Source organism: Rhinolophus sinicus, chromosome 3 (assembly GCF_057876585.1).
Source record: "Rhinolophus sinicus isolate RSI-liver-muscle chromosome 3, RSI-T2T, whole genome shotgun sequence".
Classification (NCBI taxonomy): Eukaryota; Metazoa; Chordata; class Mammalia; order Chiroptera; family Rhinolophidae; genus Rhinolophus; species Rhinolophus sinicus.
In genome coordinates, this window is record NC_142503.1 from 34,816,307 (window position 1) to 34,835,176 (window position 18,870).

The 18,870-nt window shown below is 34.2% G+C and overlaps 1 protein-coding gene across 5 annotated transcripts in view; it reads left to right on the forward strand.

The window, feature by feature from the left end:
* The window catches only part of DDX4 (DEAD-box helicase 4), a 51,386-nt gene extending 36,563 nt beyond the window's left edge, over positions 1 to 14,823 (forward strand). For all 5 annotated transcript variants that reach the window (XM_088796372.1, XM_088796373.1, XM_088796377.1 and 2 more), the window contains 7 exons: positions 1,552 to 1,681; positions 3,095 to 3,261; positions 5,920 to 6,065; positions 12,038 to 12,137; positions 12,939 to 13,209; positions 13,368 to 13,478; positions 14,166 to 14,823. In XM_088796372.1, the coding sequence (XP_088652498.1) occupies positions 1,552 to 1,681; positions 3,095 to 3,261; positions 5,920 to 6,065; positions 12,038 to 12,137; positions 12,939 to 13,209; positions 13,368 to 13,478; positions 14,166 to 14,252 (1,012 nt within the window). In that variant the 3' untranslated portion in view covers positions 14,253 to 14,823. The remainder of the gene's footprint in view (positions 1 to 1,551; positions 1,682 to 3,094; positions 3,262 to 5,919; positions 6,066 to 12,037; positions 12,138 to 12,938; positions 13,210 to 13,367; positions 13,479 to 14,165) is intronic.
* Positions 14,824 to 18,870: the final 4,047 nt, after the last annotated feature.

Sequence of the window (18,870 nt, forward strand, 5' to 3'; positions counted from 1 at the left end):
ACTTAGCGTAAAACCCTCTAGGTCCATCCATGTTGTTGCAAATGATAAGATTTGATTCTTTTTTATAGCCGAGTAATATTCCATTGTATATATGTACCACATCTTCTTCATCCAGTTGTCTATTGATGGGCGCTTTGGTTGCTTCCATATCTTGGCTATTGTAAATAGTGCTGCAAGAACACAAGGGTGCATATATCTTTTCGAATTAGTGTTTTGGATTTCTTTGGATACATACACATGAGTGGAATTGCTGGGCCATAAGTTAGTTCTGTTTTTAATTTTTTTGAGGAACCTCCAAACTGTTTTTCGATAGTGGCTGCACCAGTTAGCAATCCCACTAACAGTGTATGAGGGTTCTCTTTTCTCCATATCCTCACCAACACTTTAAAATATAACAGTATTTTTAAAAAACAGAAATGTGTATAGTAAATTCAGATAACATGTATACACAAAATGAATATTTGTACATGGATATTTGTTGCAACATTGTTGTGGCAAAAGACTGAAAGTAAATGTTTAGCAGTTGAAGGCTGGTTAAATTAAGGTACATTTGGAATAGTAATGCTAATAACTAAGTTATTAAATAGCATATGCTAGGTTTAGGTGTTTATATATAATTCATTCAGTCCTCACAATAGTGGAAAACAAAGAATCCATTTAAAGCTGTGAGTTTATTTAATAAAACATGATATTTTCCTATACTCTTGCTCCCCAGTTCTTTAATTCTCTTCTTCACAGTTACACTATTAACAGTTTCATATGAATTATTATAGAAATAGCTGGTGCACATGTATGCATTTTAATCCTCTTCTTGGCAAATGGTAGCATACTAAGCTGCTGTCATCCTATTTTTTTAAAATGGTGTATGTTGGAGGTAATGCTTAATCTGAAACCGTCCCTTTCTCTTTTTGAATGCAGAGTATCCCTTTGTGTGGATGGATTATAATTTTAAGTCTTCTATTGTTAAGACGCTTAGATAGTTTTCAGTCTTTTGATAGTAAAAATAATGTTGGCAATGAATGTCATTGTACAGTCATCTTTTCCCATTATAGGAACATATCTGAAGGGTGAATTCCTATGTGTGAGTTTATTGGGGGAAAAATTTAATTTTTAAATTTTAATAAAGACTAAAATTGTGAAAGGGGTTGTATCAGTTTACCGCTTGAGTGTCCATTTATGGCTAACATGGTATTATCATAAGTAAGAAAAAATGTTAGTCTTCATTTGTTTTCCTTTTAAGAGTAATGTTGAACTTAAAAAATGTTTCAAAGTCATTTGTACTTTTAATGAGCCATTTGTTCATGTTTTTGGTCTATTTCTGTGTAGGGGGTGGTAGTATTTATCATGGTTTTTGAAGAGCCCTTTATCAGATCGGTTAAAAAATATTTTTTTTCCATGGTTTTTCAACTTCTTCCTGGGAAGAACTTAACTTTTTTAAGATTGCTGAATGTATTAGTTTTTTTCTTTATGGAGTTTGTTTTACATCTTGTTAGAAACAAAAGTCTAACTTTCAAGTAAGTAGAAAATGACATTTATTTTTCTTGTCAATAGGACTTGTGTAAGAGCTGTTGTTATATATGGGGGAACCCAATTGGGACATTCCATTCGACAAATAGTACAAGGCTGTAATGTATTGTGTGCTACTCCTGGGAGACTGATGGATATCATAGGTAAAGAAAAGGTAGGCTCTAGAGGGATGACAGATTTTTGGAATTGATTAATATTTTTTTTTGTATGGAAAAAGGAGAGAATGGTGTAAAAATAGATAAATGTATTAGAGCACCATTTATATATTAGGCCCTCATCTTGTTTTGAATGTGTTCTTATGTAATTCTTAAAATAATTTCAACAGAAAATAAATAGTATTTTCCATTTCATACTTGGGAAAACAAACACTGTAATTTTGTAATTTATTTAAAATTCCCCAGTTAGCTCTACTAAGTGATAGGGTTAGGGTTAGAATCTGGATCTGATTCCAGAATCCATATCCTATACCCAACTACCGTACACTGGGAGAAAAATGCAATGAATGCTTTTATCTAGCTTCATATATGTCTTGATGAATTTTTTTTTTCCTGGGTTGAAAGCCTTTGTGGCATCAGTAATTTTGTTTCCTGTTTTAGGGTGGGAGTGTTATTAACCAGGATTGTTAATTTTCTAAGTCTTTAAAAAGAGGTTTTAAGGCTATGTAACTATTTTAGGTATTCACCTAACACATTACTGCACCTTTAAATCAATATGCTAAGTTCATTTTCATGAACCTGATTTGCTTTTGATAGCTCTTCTCTAAAGGAGTTACTCAAAACATGATCCTTCTGTGTCAAGGCATTCTTCTTAGAATACTTAAGAGTATCCAGAGAAATCCACCTTGATTTCTCACTAAATATTTTCCACGGTGATACAAAAGTCAGTTGTTTCCTTTTTGTAAGTGTGTGTGTGTGTGTGTGTGTGTGTGTGTGTGTGTGTGTGTGTATAGCAAGAAGTGTTCACGCAAAGGTAAGAGAAGTTTCCCAGTTGCTTCTGAGTGGTTAGAGAATTTATTAAGGGTTTAAAGGAGTTAGAAATAAATTTGCTATTTATAAGATGTTTGTATATGTCGTCCTGTTAGGAAATTTTATTTCTTCCATTAAAGAGTCTCACTTTATCAGATAACACAATCTAGATTTGTGCTGTCCAGTATTCACTAGCCATATGTGGCTATTTTAACTCTAAAAATGATCTAAAATTAAAAATTCAGTTCTTCAGGCAACTAGCCACATTTCAAGTGCTTAATGTCTGCATGTACCTGTGGCTAACATATTGGACAATGGAGGTATAGAATGTTTAAGTAAGGTCTGTTGTGCAATATTGATCTAGATTTTTGGTTTCTTTTAGTCTTAATTTATAAAATATTTTACAACAGTAGAGAAAATTGAGAGCTGAAATAAACAGTGATAGTATTATCTAAGCATAACAATTCTCATCATTTTATGAATTGATTTCTAATCTTCATTTTTAAGAATATATTAATAGTTGGAATTGTGGAGAATATCTTTAGTTTAATATATTAACTAGTATGCATTCTCTGCTCTAACCTTTGAAAATATCCTTGAAGATTGGTCTCAGACAAGTCAAATATTTAATTTTGGATGAAGCTGATCGCATGATGGATATGGGTTTTGGACCAGAAATGAAGAAGCTAATTTCCTGCCCAGGAATGCCATCAAAGGAACAGCGCCAAACCCTTATGTTTAGTGCAACTTTTCCAGAAGAAATTCAAAGGTAATTTTTTCTTTTTGAAAATAATTGTACATACTTTTATGGAAGCAGAAACAATATGAATATCCTATTTTTGGGAGAGTTGATTTTTTTTAATTTAAGATTTTAACATAAGTAGTTTAAAACGTCAATGTATTCCTAAGACGTTTACCATATTTTTAATTGTTTCTTAGCTTTATTTCTGGTTGTGCATTAGCACCACATTTTATTAAAATGTGTATGTGTGTGTTATAGCACAGAACCTAGGTAGGATTTAGTAAGTGCTTACTAAGTGAAGTTATTTTTATAATTGTGCCTTCTCTTCAAACCAACATTGTAGAGCTTGGGAGAATTGGGCCTTTGGTAGAAAATTGGCATACCAATTGTTGGCAAATATTTGGGTATCATACTACATACCATGTGGTCAGGTGAATTCTGAGATTAGGATGACACACCCCTGCTAAAATGGTGACTCTTCTTCCTGCCTGCTGGTCTCTTGGACACGAGGGAGCCTGAGTGCACAGAGAGCAGTTTTTTTTTTTAAATTTAATTTTATTAAATTTATTGGGGTGACAATTGTTAGTAAAATTACATAGATTTCAGGTGTACAATTCTGTATTACATCATCTATAAATCCCATTGTGTGTTCATCACCCAGAGTCAGTTCTCCTTCCATCACCATATATTTGATCCCCCTTACCCTCATCTCCCACCCACACACCTCCCCTTACCCTCTGGCAACCACTAAACTATTATCTGTGTCTATAAATTTCTGTTTCTCATTTGTTTGTCTTGTTCTTTTGTTGTTTTTGGTTTATATACCACATATCAGTGAAATCACATGGTTCTCTGCTTTTTCTGTCTGACTTGTTTCGCTCAGCATTACTCTCTCAAGATCCATCCATGTTGTCACAAATGTTCCTATATCATCTTTTCTTACTGCCGAATAGTATTCCATTGTGTATATATACCACAACTTCTTTATCCATTCATCTATCGAAGGACATTTTGGTTGTTTCCATGTCTTGGCCACCGTAAACAAGGCTGCAATGAACATTGGAGCACATGTGTCTTTATCTCTAAATGTTTTCAGATTTTTTGGGTACATACCCAGGAGAGGGATTGCTGGGTCATATGGCAATTCTATTCGTAATTCTTTGAGGAACCTCCACACTGCCTTCCATAACGGCTGCACCAGTCTGCATTCCCACCAACAGTGTATGAGGGTTCCTTTTTCTCCACAGCCTCTCCAACATTTGTTATTATTTGTCTTGTTGATGATAGCCATTCTGACTGGGGTGAGGTGATATCTCATTGTGGTTTTTATTTGCATTTCTCTGATGATTAGTGATGTTGAGCATTTTTTCATATGTCTATTTGCCATTTGTATGTCCTCTTTGGAGAAATGTCTCTTCAAGTCCTCTGCCCATTTTTCAATTGGGTTGTTTGTTTTTTTGTTGTTGAGTTTCATGAGTTCCTTGTATATTCTGGATACTAGCCCCTTATCGGAGGCACTGTTTGCAAAAAATCTTCTCCCATTCAGTTGGTGGCCTCTTTATTTTGTCAATGGTTTCTTTTGCTGTGCAGAAGCTTTTAAGTTTCATATAGTCCCATTCGTTTATTTTAGCTTTTACTTCCATTACCTTTGGAGTCAAATTCATAAAATGCTCTTTGAACCCAAGGTCCATAAGTTTAGTACCTATGTTTTCTTCTATGCAGTTTATTGTGTCAGGTCTTATGCTTAAGTCTTTGATCCATTTTGAATTAACTTTGGTACATGGTGACAAATAGCAGTCCAGTTTCATTCTTTTGCACGTGGCTATCCAATTCTCCCAGCACCATTTATTGAAGAATCAACGCACAAAAGTCCATTGCCTTCCTATATACTAACAATGAAATCTCAGAAAAAGAAATACAAAAAACAATTCCTTTTGCAATTGCAGCAAAAAGAATAAAATACCTAGGAATAAACTTAACCAAGGATGTGAAAGACCTATATGCTGAAAACTATAAGACATTTTTGAAAGAAATTGAAGAAGACACAAAAAAATGGAAAGACATTCCGTGCTCATGGATTGGAAGAATCAACATAGTTAAAATGGCCATATTACCCAAAGCAATATACAGATTCAATGCAATCCCCATCAAAATCCCAATGGCATATTTTAAAGATATAGAACAAAAAATCATCAGATTTGTTTGGAACCACAAAAAACCCCGAATAGCCAAAGCAATCTTAAGGAAAAAGAACAATAATGGAGGTATCACACTTCCTGACTTTGGCTTGTACTACAGGGCTACAATAATCAAAACAGCATGGTATTGGCAGAAAAACAGACACATAGACCAATGGAATAGAATTGAGAACCCAGAAATAAAACCACATAAATATGGACAGATAATTTTTGACAAAGAAGCTAAAAACATACAATGGAGCAAAGACAGCCTCTTCAATAAACAGAGAGCAGTTTTAGCTTATCGTCCAGTGAGACTCCTGCTGTTTTCTCTGGTGGATACTGATCTTTGAAAATAGTACTTCGATGATAAGTATCTACCTTATTATATTATAGCTGTTATAATCTGTCTAATTAATATTGAAGTAACATTTGCAGGAATTCAGTGAATATTATGAGTGTTAATGAAAGAGAATAGAAGCTAAGGAATAATCTTTTGTCTTTCAAGGTTGGCTGGGGAGTTTTTAAAGTCAAATTACTTGTTTGTCGCTGTTGGACAAGTGGGTGGAGCATGTAGAGACGTTCAGCAGACCACTCTCCAAGTTGGCCAGTACTCAAAACGAGAAAAGCTTGTCGAAATTCTACGAAACACAGGTATCTGACATTGATATGATTTTTTGTTATAATTTTGATTTTTTTAAAAGGCTAATTTTAAAAAATTACTCTTAAGAATTGTTTGACATGAGTTTTAGTAAGTTTGTGTTCATTATTTCCTCTTTTTCTGAAGCTCTTTTTATAAAGGGTTTTATGACTCACTTTTCAGTGTAAGTTACATAGTATAATCTGTTCTCACCCATAAAGGTTAAAAATAGGAAGGATTTGAGACTTTATTTAGCAGTAAGTATTTGACTAAAAACTATTCTAGCAGATATATCTGTATATCTATATCTATATATACTGGGGTGCCAAAAAACTCTATACAAGTGGACACTGGTCAACGTTGCTCAAGCAGTAGTTCGCCGTAATCAGAAGTGTCTGGACGCTGATGGTAACCACTGTGAGCACCTCTTGTAATTGCAGAAGTCAAACGTGACTTGTATTCATCTTTTGTTATCGGTATATAGTGAGTATTACAATTTTAATACAGTTTTCCTTTTTAAAAATGTGTATACATTTTTTTTGGCACCTTCTGTGTGTGTGTGTGTATGTGTGTGTGTGTGTGTGTGTGTGTGTGTGTGTGTATTTGTGTGCATTACTTTTAGTTGCAATAGAGGTATAAAAGAAAAAAAGACAGTTAAAAGCACAGATAACCCTGAAGGATGTTCTAAACCAGGGGTGTCCAAACTGTGGTCTGCGGGCCAACTGTGGCACACAATCCATTTCTTATTGGCCCGCAGCAAATTCCAAAAATATATTTAGTTTTCTTAAATAAACCAGGTGAGGCAATACATACTTCACCTCGAGTGAGTGGCCCGGCTGTTTGTGTATTTTACCGCATATGGCCCTTGGTAAAAAACGTTGAAAAAAGTTTGGACACCCCTGTTCTAAACAGTAATCTTTTTTGCTCTTTTCAAAGTATTTCACAATTTTTCCTGACAGCCTATATCCCCTCATGATCACAAGACAGGCTGGTCTCATTATGTTTGGCTTATTTGCGCAGCAAGACTGTTCATTAACAATATAGGCTACCTTGAATTTGTTTTGCAAATCTAGTATTGAACGGTTACTAAAGTCTTAAAATTAACTTCTGTCTGGAAGTTTTCATTAGAAATGTGAGATTGAATTTTTAAAGGCTTCATTATTTGCTATCTGAAGAATAGAAACTAAGTCTAAGAAACTCTCTCTACCATATTTCATCCACAATTCCTAGAAATTTGAATGAATTACTCTCTTCTAAAGGTTCCCCAGATTTTTAATGTAATTAATTCTTGTTTCGTTGCATCTGTTAGCAGTCTACTTTTCATGATTCCGTCTACTTCTGGACTTGTTGTAGAAACCCTGCTCAGTCCAATGATATGATCTAAAAGTTGTCAAAGCAATGCCACCTTAGAACTTTCTACCCAAGACCTCATTTGAAGTATCAATAGTTTGAAGAGCCTGGTATAATCCTTTTCCACAGGCTTGGAGTCTGTCCTTGTTTGAAGATCCAAATGCTAGCTTCTAGCACAGCCTTGAGGCAAGCATCAAAAGAAAACAAATACTTTAGTAGACAAGAGACTTAATGATTGTGGTTCATTTATTACTGATAATTGTTAAATAGGGAAGACCTGATGAGGGTTTAATAAGAATGATGCTACTAATAAGGAAATTTGGTTGCTTCTATGGCATGCAAAGTAAAGGTAATAAAGCCATTCCCAAAAAGTTATAGCCAAAATGTCTCAAATGATGATGATTAAGCCTATTTTCAAGCCTATTTTCAAGACGTGACTGTATATCTGATTTGTGAAGATGGGTAGACAGTTTTTCATACCAAGAATATCAAGTAGATAGATTCACCAAGAGTAGAATAGGAGTCATCTGTATTTTCACAAAACGCCATGTGTAAGTCTAATGTATGTCCCTAGTTGAAAACCATTGGCCTAGAAGATGCTAGATTCAAATTAAGAAAGAAGTAGGGCTGTCTGAGAAACAATACTTGGTTACCAATTTAATTGAAGTGACAAAGCATTTAAAAATAAACGAAAAAGGTAACATGATTGTAAAAGACGATGGCTCTTTCATAAATAAGGGACCTTTGCTCTGTTTTTTTTTTCTTTAGTCAAAGACATAGTAATAAAGTCAACAGAATCTCTGCTAGATAGGCTAATTACAAAGAAAAGAGAGAATAACCTTTCATATTGTAAATAAAGGCATTAAACAGTAAATCATGAAGTAATTTCGTCCAAATTGAATTTTGCTAAACTTTTAACACATTTCATAACTTCTTTTAAAACACATGTATTATAAATCATTGCAAATAAAATTGTTTCCAAGTTTTGTGCTTTTTCATATTTTAGAGCAAACCAACACTTTAGGATAAAATGAGTTCTCAGGGTCCCTAAGATCCTCTCAAGGGATCTGTGATGTAAAAACAATTTTCATAATAAATAATGATTATTTATTTTAAAATACACATTCAAAAATATTTAAATTTTTCTTGGTTTTAGTTTTTATTATGATATCAATACTTATAAACCACATAACTGAAACTCTTTGGAATTATCAATATTTTTTTAAGAGTATAAAGAGGCCCAGACCAAAAGTTTGAGAGCCACCAGTTTAAGGAAAAACTATTCTTTTTTACCTTGAAAAACAAAAGCATGTATAGTTTATTTCCTCTATCACTTTTGCTCCTAGTATAATCCCAACTACTTTTGTTAATTATAACTTAATCATAGTAACTTCTATTTTATTGAGGAAACTGGAGGTGTCTCAGAGGAAGGACAACTGACATGTCATATGCAAGCATTGTAGCTGGTTACCAGAGCTCATGAACTTTCTAAACTACTTTCTACACCACACTTACCTGTTTTATACTTTGTTAAAGTGGCAAAAATGAATATGCACATTAACATGATTCAAAGAGACTGCCTTTCTATATAGCAAATGAAAAATAAGAAACAGAAGGACATAAACTTATGTTTAGTAATTAATGTTTGAGAATTCTATCCTATATTCAGTGGTTATCCATTAATTAACTCAATACAGTCTATAAGTTACCTAAAGCTAAAGATCTTGGAAATTATTCTCAAGATGACATTCTGCAAAACATAAATACTATTGAATAATGAGTCAATTTAATTGAATAGATTTATATTTTCATACTCTTAAAAATTATGGAGAATATTTATTTGACTGGCAAACCTCTATATGCTAAGAAAAACTCAAGTAAAATAAGGTATATGTTTGTATTATTCTTACACAGTGATAAATTAGAGAAAAGACATGTTTTTCTTAAAAACACCAAAGTTATTAAATTAGTCTTGTCTACCAAAGACTAATTATGTGAACTTGAAATCCTAAATGTTTCTAGTTTAGTTCCCGTAAGAAGAATTTTTAAAAAATATTTAATACAGTTAAAGTATTAGTTCAGTTTATTTTATGGGAATTTTAGGAATATTTATCTCAAATTATTTCTCTATTTTGTTTATCTCTATAAATCAATCAGAATTGAACTCCTTTATTTTAAAATTTAATTTGTTAATACTCTCTGCAGGGTATAAACATACTGATTATACATAATGATGGGTGAAACCCTTTCTGAATTATACATAAGGAGTTTATAGTTTCAGTTTTACCACTTCAACCACAGTTCAAAGAATGAATACAAAAATATAAAAGATTTACAATCTAGGTACCAAAGCTGGAATTCTTTTTAGATTCTTAATTGATTTTAGCTCACAATGGACTAACAGACAAAAGACTAACAAAATGGATGCTCTATAATTTCTCACCCAACAGAATAGGTAACTGTAATTCATTAATCCATTTACAGAGATCACCAAATGGTCCAATCATAAAATTAAATTTGCAATTACTGCTGCCACCAATGGGGTATAGCTTATTGTCTAAACTAGAACAAATACAAAATCAGAAGAGAGGAAAAATAATTAGTCAGCAGAGTTAAATTTTTATGGCCACTAGGGACTCACAGAGGGAACCAAGAAAAAATGAGATCAGGTTTAAGTTGCTCAGTAGTGTTCTGTACCTGCCTATCACATGAATCAATTTTGGCATTGGGCATCTTGTGGGATGAACTTCAAAACTGTTGAACGATAATTTCTGATAAAACATAAAATCATTACTCTCATAAATAAAATGATTGTGTCTCAAAGATTTAGCTCATTTATTATTGCAGGAATCACTTGCCCTTTTGATTTTTTCTTCTTTGTTGTCTAAAGCTGAGACATAATTAAATATCATCTTTAAACCTTTCTCACACACCTTCTATCTTAATGTTACTTCCATTCTTCCAGTTGCTCAGACACAGCATCTTGGAGTCATTCTTGATTTCTTTCTCTAGCTACATAGCTGATCTGTTAGCAAAATCTTCTTGGTTCTACCATCAAAATATATACAGAATCCATTAGCTGCTCAATTAAAAATAAAGATCAGATCTTAATCACTTCTTTGCTGAGAGCTCAGTGGCTTCCTCAAAGTAAGAAAGCTCCTGCATTGTTCTTCAAGACCCTACGTGGAATGGCCTTTATTCCCTCTCTGTCTTCATCTCCTACTGTTCTCCCTTGCTCACCCAACTTCAGTTACACTTTGTTCATTACTATTCCTCACACGTTCCAGGCACACTTCTGCCTCCCAGTCTTGGTACTTGCTGTTTGTTCCCTCTTCCAAAAAGTAGAGGCCTATTTTCTGTTTTATTGAGCTTAAGAGCACCCATGCCTCAGAGCCTTTCCCACTCTATAAAAAAAAATGCCTTTGCTCTTTACCTCCCAAGATAATCCAGTATTTCATTATGCCTTAATTGCCCAAGGTATTTATAATGGCATCCAACCCAGAGCTGACAAACTCTAGAATATTTCATGTTCCAGCTTTATCTCTTAATTCAAACCTCTTTATCCCCAAAGTATCGTATACATGAAGAAAATTAAGTGATTTCTTCCCTCTGCCTTGTAATGCTCTTTCCCCAGAAATCTGAATAGTTCAGCTTTATTTTATCCCTGTTTTTACTCAGATATCATCTAATCAGAGAGGGTACATCTAAAGTAACCCCCTCTTGGAACTCTTTATCCTGCTGATTTTTTCCTTTATAGGACTCTGTGAATGATATTTGTTGATTGTTTGCATCCCTACAATGAGAGCAGGGGCTTTGTTTCATCACTGCATTTCCAACACCTAGAATAGTGGCTGGCATTTACTACACACTAAATATTTTTTGAATGAATGAAACCAGGTGATAGGGAGAAGGATTATGGACAGTAATACAGTCTTCCTTTCATTAAGGCTATAACTGTCGTCTTTCTAACATAGAGAAATTCCTTACGTGGAAAAACCTCTGGCTTATGCTTGAATTTCTACCAATTAAATACTTTAAGCTAGCAAAGAAATAATCTTTGACGTGTTAAGACTCTGGGAGAAAGTTATCACTTAATTTTCTTCAGATATAAGATACTTTGGGGATAAAGAGGTTTGAATTAAGAGATAAAGTTGGAACATGAAATATTCTAGAGTTTATTAGCCCTGGGTTGGATGCCATTATTATAAATACCTTGGGCAATCAAGGCATAATGAAATACTGGATTATCTTGGGAGGTAAAGAGCAAAGGCTTTTTTTTTTTTTACAGAGTGGGTAAAGAAGGGCCTGAGACAAATTTGGAACTGCTAAGAGTTGGCAGGTAGATAACACAAGTCTCTACTTCCTGCTGTTGGCATGGGAAGAGCAAAGGGCAAGCTGTTTTTTGTTTTTGTTTTTGTTTTTGTTTTTTTTAGTCCCTAAAGTAAGAAAATAGCCCTTGTCTCTTTATCTTTGACATTCATCCATTCAGGAAATATTTGAGTCCCTAACGCCCAGCCGGCCTGTGTCTATTTGCTGAGAATAAAGTAGTAGGTGAGAGTTTTCTACTCCTCACCCCTTTTTTTTCTTTTCCGGATTTTTGAGTTTGAATGTTCATCCTTGTTTCATTGTCTTGTAGGTGATGAAAGAACTATGGTCTTTGTTGAAACTAAGAAAAAAGCAGACTTTATTGCCACTTTTCTTTGTCAAGAAAAAATATCAACAACAAGTATTCATGGGTGAGTAGATTAATATGATTTCCTGGTAGGGAGGTGACTTCTATTTGTCATTTGTTAAGAAACATCAGTACATATAACTAATATGATATAATCTTAGGAGTAGGATTCAGAATTCTCAAAATCTAAACTGTTTTTCTTCATCTTCATTTTAAATTTTTATAAGAACTGCGTGGCAGGAACGGGCGAGTTAAAGGTCTGTCTTACGACTTCCGCATGTGGAGTGGGAACTTCTCAAAAGATGTCACTTAAAGTTCTCTGGTCCTTACATCTGAGTTTTTCCTCTGCTGAATCCAGTGTTTCTGATGCCTGACATTATTTTATTGGAGTGCTTAAAAATGTCATATTAATACAACTTGGTTGGTACTTTACCAGTGGATCTAAAATATCAATCAGTGAATATGTAGAATTTGAGATTACACTTTTTTAAAAATCTGTGTTTTTGGAGAAAGCACTCTAATCAAGTAGTTGTATATTTTTTTCAAAACTAGAAAGATTATTAATAGAGATTATTAATAGATGAGATTTGTCATACTTGAATTTATATTTGGCTGTTTGTATTAGCTGTTACATCTCATCTACGAATGGGGATAATTGTTCCAACCTCAAAGTATTGTGAGAATTAAATAAAATGATGGCTTGAAGGGAATTAGTATAATATATGGTATGTAAGAAGTAGACATTGATGTTAAATGTTGGTATTTGTACTATTATTAAAAAGAAATTTATATGGTGAACTTTAGTGGTTCTCCTTATAATTTTCTTAAGAGCTGTCCTAAAATACATGTTTTGTTTTCTTTCAAGTGATCGGGAACAGAGAGAGAGAGAGCAAGCTCTTGGAGATTTTCGCTGTGGAAAGTGCCCAGTTCTTGTGGCTACTTCAGTAGCCGCCAGAGGACTGGATATTGAAAATGTTCAACATGTTATCAATTTTGACCTTCCTTCCACCATTGATGAATATGTTCATCGAATTGGGCGTACTGGTCGTTGTGGGAATACTGGCAGAGCTATTTCCTTTTTTGATCCTGAATCAGATAGCCATTTAGCACAGTCTCTAGTGAAAGTACTGTCGGATGTAAGTATTAAATTTTTAAAACTGAGTGAAGAGTGTTCTTACCTTATCACCGAAAGAAGACATTTTATACATGTATATTCAGGAAAAGTAAATTGTTCCAATCTTTGAGACTTTATTTATGCATATCATATATGAAGTTAATTTTTTTTTTTTTAAAGGCTCAACAGGATGTTCCTGCATGGTTGGAAGAAATTGCCTTTAGCACATTGGTTCCTGGCTTCGGTGGTAGTACAAGAGGAAGTGTGTTTGCCTCAGTTGATACTAGGAAGGTTAGTTGAGGGGAAAATTCAGAACTTGGCTTCTAGTTACTCTTTGTAAATGTTGTGCCAGTATCGTGTAGTAACTGTAACAGTCAATATTTATCTAAAGCATTATTTTTATACCTGGGAGATTAATATTTCTCTAAAATTTTATGTACATATGTATTTTTGGTCTTAAAGGTGAGGAATTAACTTTGAGGTTTATGCTCAAACAACCTGCTTTCCCAAATTTGCTGGCATTTTAAATTCTAACTTGGATCTTTTGAACTTTCTGTACGAATTCCTTACTTTTAGAATTCTGACCACATTATTAACTAAGATAAAATATTAGAGATACAAGTTTATGTCTTTTCTGATTTGTCAGTTTGTAGGCAACATCGCCTTGATACAGAAACAGTGAGCATACTAATCATTAAATATTTATGTTTATTCATTGAAGGGTAGAGCTTTAAGTTTTTCCACTTGCCAAAACTATTGGCTTAAACAAAGAAGTGTTTTTTAAAAAAATGTTTTGTGCAATTTAGACTTCCCAGGTTGATATGAGCCTTTTTTCAAATGGATTAGGTTTAGTAAGAATGAAGTTCTTTATATATTTGGGGAAAACATGGTGGAAAGCTTGAGTCCCTGCTCTCAATCTGGGCAGTGTAACTTTAAAGTTGTCATAAAATTAAGTATTTCTTTTTTTCTTTTTTAAAGAATTACCCGGGCAAGAGCACATTGAACACAGCAGGGTTTTCTTCTTCACAAACTCCCAATCCAGTAGATGATGAATCATGGGATTAAAGCTAAAACAACCTGCAAGTTTGTGGTACAGTTTTGATGCAGAGAAGAAAACAGTTTTGAATTTTGGTTTTTTAACAGAAGTGTGAAACACGACACTTGTTCATCTCCTGTCCTTGTTCTTACTCCCACCATTAAAAAAAAAAAAAAAATCCTTACTGACTAGTTATGTGAAATGCTAAAGTTACAGCGTTGCAGTTACTGATAGAAATGGTGTTAACCAGAAAGATTAAAGCATTGTAAATGTCTTGTTTATTTCTAGTGTATTCTTCATGGTCTTTAGATATGTTTCATGTCTAAATGCTAAATCTTAGTTTAGCATTTATTGATCCTAAACAAGCAATAAGATATATGATACACTTTTGGTTAACAATTATTGGTTCTCGTTTTTACTTAAAAGGAGGCTTTAAAAAATAGTGTGTCATTGAAATGTTAGAACATAATTTTCATGAAGCAAACAGTGAAAGACATAAACCTCTTAAGGTGATTTTGACTTTAGATTGTTAGATATGTGATAAATACGATTAAATGTTTGCAATGTGAGCTCTGTACTCAGTGACATAACAAATGTTTGTTTTTATAATATACAGACTTTCCTTGAAAATAAAGGATGAAACACTTCCCCCCTAAATTTTCCAACAGCACTTTTAATTTTTCTTTGTTACTTATCATACTTCTCAGCTCCTATATTTTGAAGTTTAGTTTTATTGAGTCTTATGAAACCAGTGAAGTGAACAAGTCTTACATGAATTAAATATTAATGTATGAAACATTAATACACAGATGTAATGATGAAAATCATCCTTTGAACTCAAACTATATCAACAAAAAACAATGGTGTTCACTCTTGACATAATCAATTTTTTGATATCTTAAGATTAATGAGAGAAAGAACCCTTTTTTAATCTACCAATATGTATTTTAAACTTACTAGGTCTATAATGTAGGAAATTCTTAATAAATCATTAAATGAAGGAACCAAAACATTAAGACACAAAACAAGTGAAGTATAAATATTACAGAGACAAAAATGATCAGTTTTGAGTGATGATATTATTCACTTAAAAAAAATCCAAAGTAACATGTCCTCAATATATACCTTGTAATAGGAATTTGGTTAATAAATGAGGCATGGCTTATGAAAAGAGGAGTATTCAACAGATGTTGTTAGAATAAATAGATGCCTACCACATACCATATTCAAAATCAGTTCCATGTGAATTATAAAAACTTTGAACTACAAAAAATAGAGTTAAATATTAATTCTTTGAATCAGGGATGAGAGTTGACTAAGCTCAAAGGATAGGAATCATAAAGGAAGCAACAAATTTGATCACAAAAGGATTATTTATTTACATAAAAAGTAAAAGCAGGCAAGGAAAAATATTACTGTGACTACAGTGGATTATTAACATCTAGGTCCTTATATGTGGATATGTAGGAATGCCAATAGACAGATGCGCAAAAGACAGATGACTCAAAAAGGGAAGTTCGACTAATAAAAATAAGGGAAATATTTAACTTATACTCCATAATTTCACTTTTGGAAAAGGCTGAATGAAGAGGTTTGCATTGTTATTGTAATATCTGTGTCTTCATTTTCTCTTTGTTTATTTTGTTCACAGAGATTGTTTATAAGTCATTTGTCTTCTTTTTTTTTTTTTTTTCATTAGAGAGCTTCTTGGTCATAGCCTGATTGCTTTAAAAGATTTTTTGAAGATCCTTGGTGTGTCAATTACTATAGTCACATTACTAAATCAAAGTAAAAAGGGAAAGAAAATTATACATAATTTTACCATCATTACAAACCAAGTGTAAATGTCCCTATATTCAATTACTTTCCCCATTTCTAGGTATAGATTTGAATGATTTATTTAAAAAATATCAAAGTAGGGGCTGGCCCGGTGGCTCAGGCAGTTAGAGCTCCATGCTCCTAACTCCGAAGGCTGCCAATTCAATTCCTACGTGGGCCAGTGGGATCTCAACCACAAGTTTGCCAGTTCAACTCCTCGAGTCCTTCAAGGGATGGTGGGCTCCGCCCCCTGCAACTAAGATTGAACACGGCACCTTGAGCTGAGCTGCCTCCCAGATGGCTCAGTTGGTTGGAGCACGGGCTCTCAACCACAAGGTTGCCAGTTCAATTCCTCGAGTCCCGCAAGGGATGGTGGGCTGTGCCTCCTGCAACTAGAAACGGGAACTGGACCTGGAGCTGAGCTGCACCCTCCACAACTAAGACTGAAAGGACAACTTGACTTGGAAAAAAGGCCTGGAAGTACACACTGTTCCCCAATAAAGTCCTGTTCCCCTGCCCCAATAAAATCTTAAAAAAAAAAAAAAATCAAAGTAACAGATACACATATGATTAGAAAATAAAATCTAGAAGGGTTTAAAATAGTAAGCAATATTCTCTTGCCTCTCCCTTTTCAAATTGCTGTTCCACATCCTCCAGCCTTTAAACATTTTTGGTGGTTCCCATCATATATTTTCTTTTTGTCTTACCAAGGTTAGACTTCAAATGACTTTATGTATAAGAAATGATTTAACTCACCTCACCTCTTCCTTGGTAACTTTATATTTTTTCCAGTTTTATTGTGATAAAATTAACATACATCACTGAATAAGTTTAAGGTGTACAGCATAATGATTTGACTCACACATATTGATAACCACAATAAATTTAGTTAGCATCCATCATCTCATACGGATACAGTAAAAAGAAAGAAAAAAAAAACTTGGTAAAGCTACCCTTTTCCTTCTTTCTTTTTACACTGTAATATCTGTAAACTGTACATTTACATTTCCAAAGTTAATATTTGCATTCTATTCTATAACCATAAAACTCCCTTTTTCGATCTATAGTTTGATTTTAAAATTGGAAATGTATAGGCAGGGTTTACATTATGTAAATATTCTCTGAATGGCCCAATTAACACAGTCTGATTACCTTTACTATTCTTCCAATTTTATGACCTCTGTTTATGTTTCCATGGAGAATTATGTCAGGATCAAATAAAATTGATCAAAACCATTCCACATACTAGTTTGCTATAAGCTTGGCCATACTCTTTGAACAATTTGTTCAGACTGTAGTTTGCCTTTCTTCCTTGCTGGGCAAAGAAACGTCCTTTTCACCATATTATTATGTTTCAAGGTTTAGTTAGTGTTCTCTGAAAGCTTGGTCCCAAAAAATTGGTATTAAGTTTTATAACGAGTGGGCCATGTAATTTCAGCTAGTACTTGGTGTGCTTTGCAGATCATCCCTTTCTGGGGAGTGTTTTACATCTATGCCAATTTTTTCTAAATTTTCTGTGTTCTTTATGGAACTTCTATTAGTCAAATGCTAGAAGTAGAATTAATTTCTATATCTTACATTTTACGTTTTTTCGTCTTTTTGCTTGTTATGGTAGAATTTTTATTCAGTCCTTTTATCTCTTTAGTTTTTTAGCAATTATTTATTTCTAGGAGCTACCTTACTTTTTGTCCTTCCAAATGTTGCTCAATAGTGCATTTTCTGCTTCATTAATACATTTTAACCCCTGGAAGAACTTAACCTAAGAAATCATTTTTACATTTGTTTTCCTGCTGTTCAGCATCAGAAATCTTAAGCCTTCTATTTATAAGGCGTATGTATGTTAAATGCTAGCTTAGCGTTCAGCAGTCTGTCCCAGCTTTGTACCTTTTTCTCCAGCTCTTAGAGTCTAGATTCTAGAGCCCTTTCCTTCCTCTCTGGGTTCATCAAGGCCTGAACTCAAAAGAAGTCATATATTGAGGTGTGAATAATAAAGCTTCACTCTCCCTGAATCCTTTTCATTTTTATGAGTCAAAGGCTCTGGCCTAAGCTAAAATAAGCTCAACATATGGAATATGGAGTATCAGCTGTACATGTGAGGGTTTGGGAATAATGGTGAGGTAGTAGTGAATGAAGGTGAGGAGTGGTCCTGATTTCACACAGGGTAAGTGACCTACCTAGTCCATGTCCCCAGGGTCTTGGGGTAGAGTAGTAAAGGTTTTTCTGATTTGTTGTTCAGCATTGATAACATTTTTACATAGGGCAGCAGCATTGAATAGATGTTTACCTTTCCTATAGCTTTACACTTACACTGTTTGCATAGTTATCTCTTTATTGGTCCCCCAACAAATTTGAGAGAAGACAGCTTTTCATTTTGTTTGGTTTGTGTGCTCTTAGAGATTATTAAACGTGTTGAAAATTGACCCACCTATCTAGTTTTTAAAGCACTGTCCTAAGGCCCTATTAAAAGTTGAGCCACTTGCCAGCATGAGTGATGCTGTGATCGGAAAAGCAACTGTGCTCACTGTTGGCAGGCAATTTGGGTACTCGGCGCCTCCATGGTAAAAGTGAGTCCAGAAAGCACTCGCCGTGTGTCCTGAGGCCCTGGCGGTAAGGAGAGGCGCTGCCGTTTACGATCCGGCCAGGAGAGAGCCGAGCCTCGGCAGTTGGGTAGCTGCGTGCGGCTGTGGCCACCGTGAAGCTGCCAGTACCGGGAAGCAGTTTCCGCCTGCGTCTGGGCTCCAGGAGGCAGATTCCAGGGGCGTCCCCGACCTGGTGGTCCTCGCGCTCCTCCCAACCTGGCAGCGTTTGCTCCTGGGCTGTAATGACAGC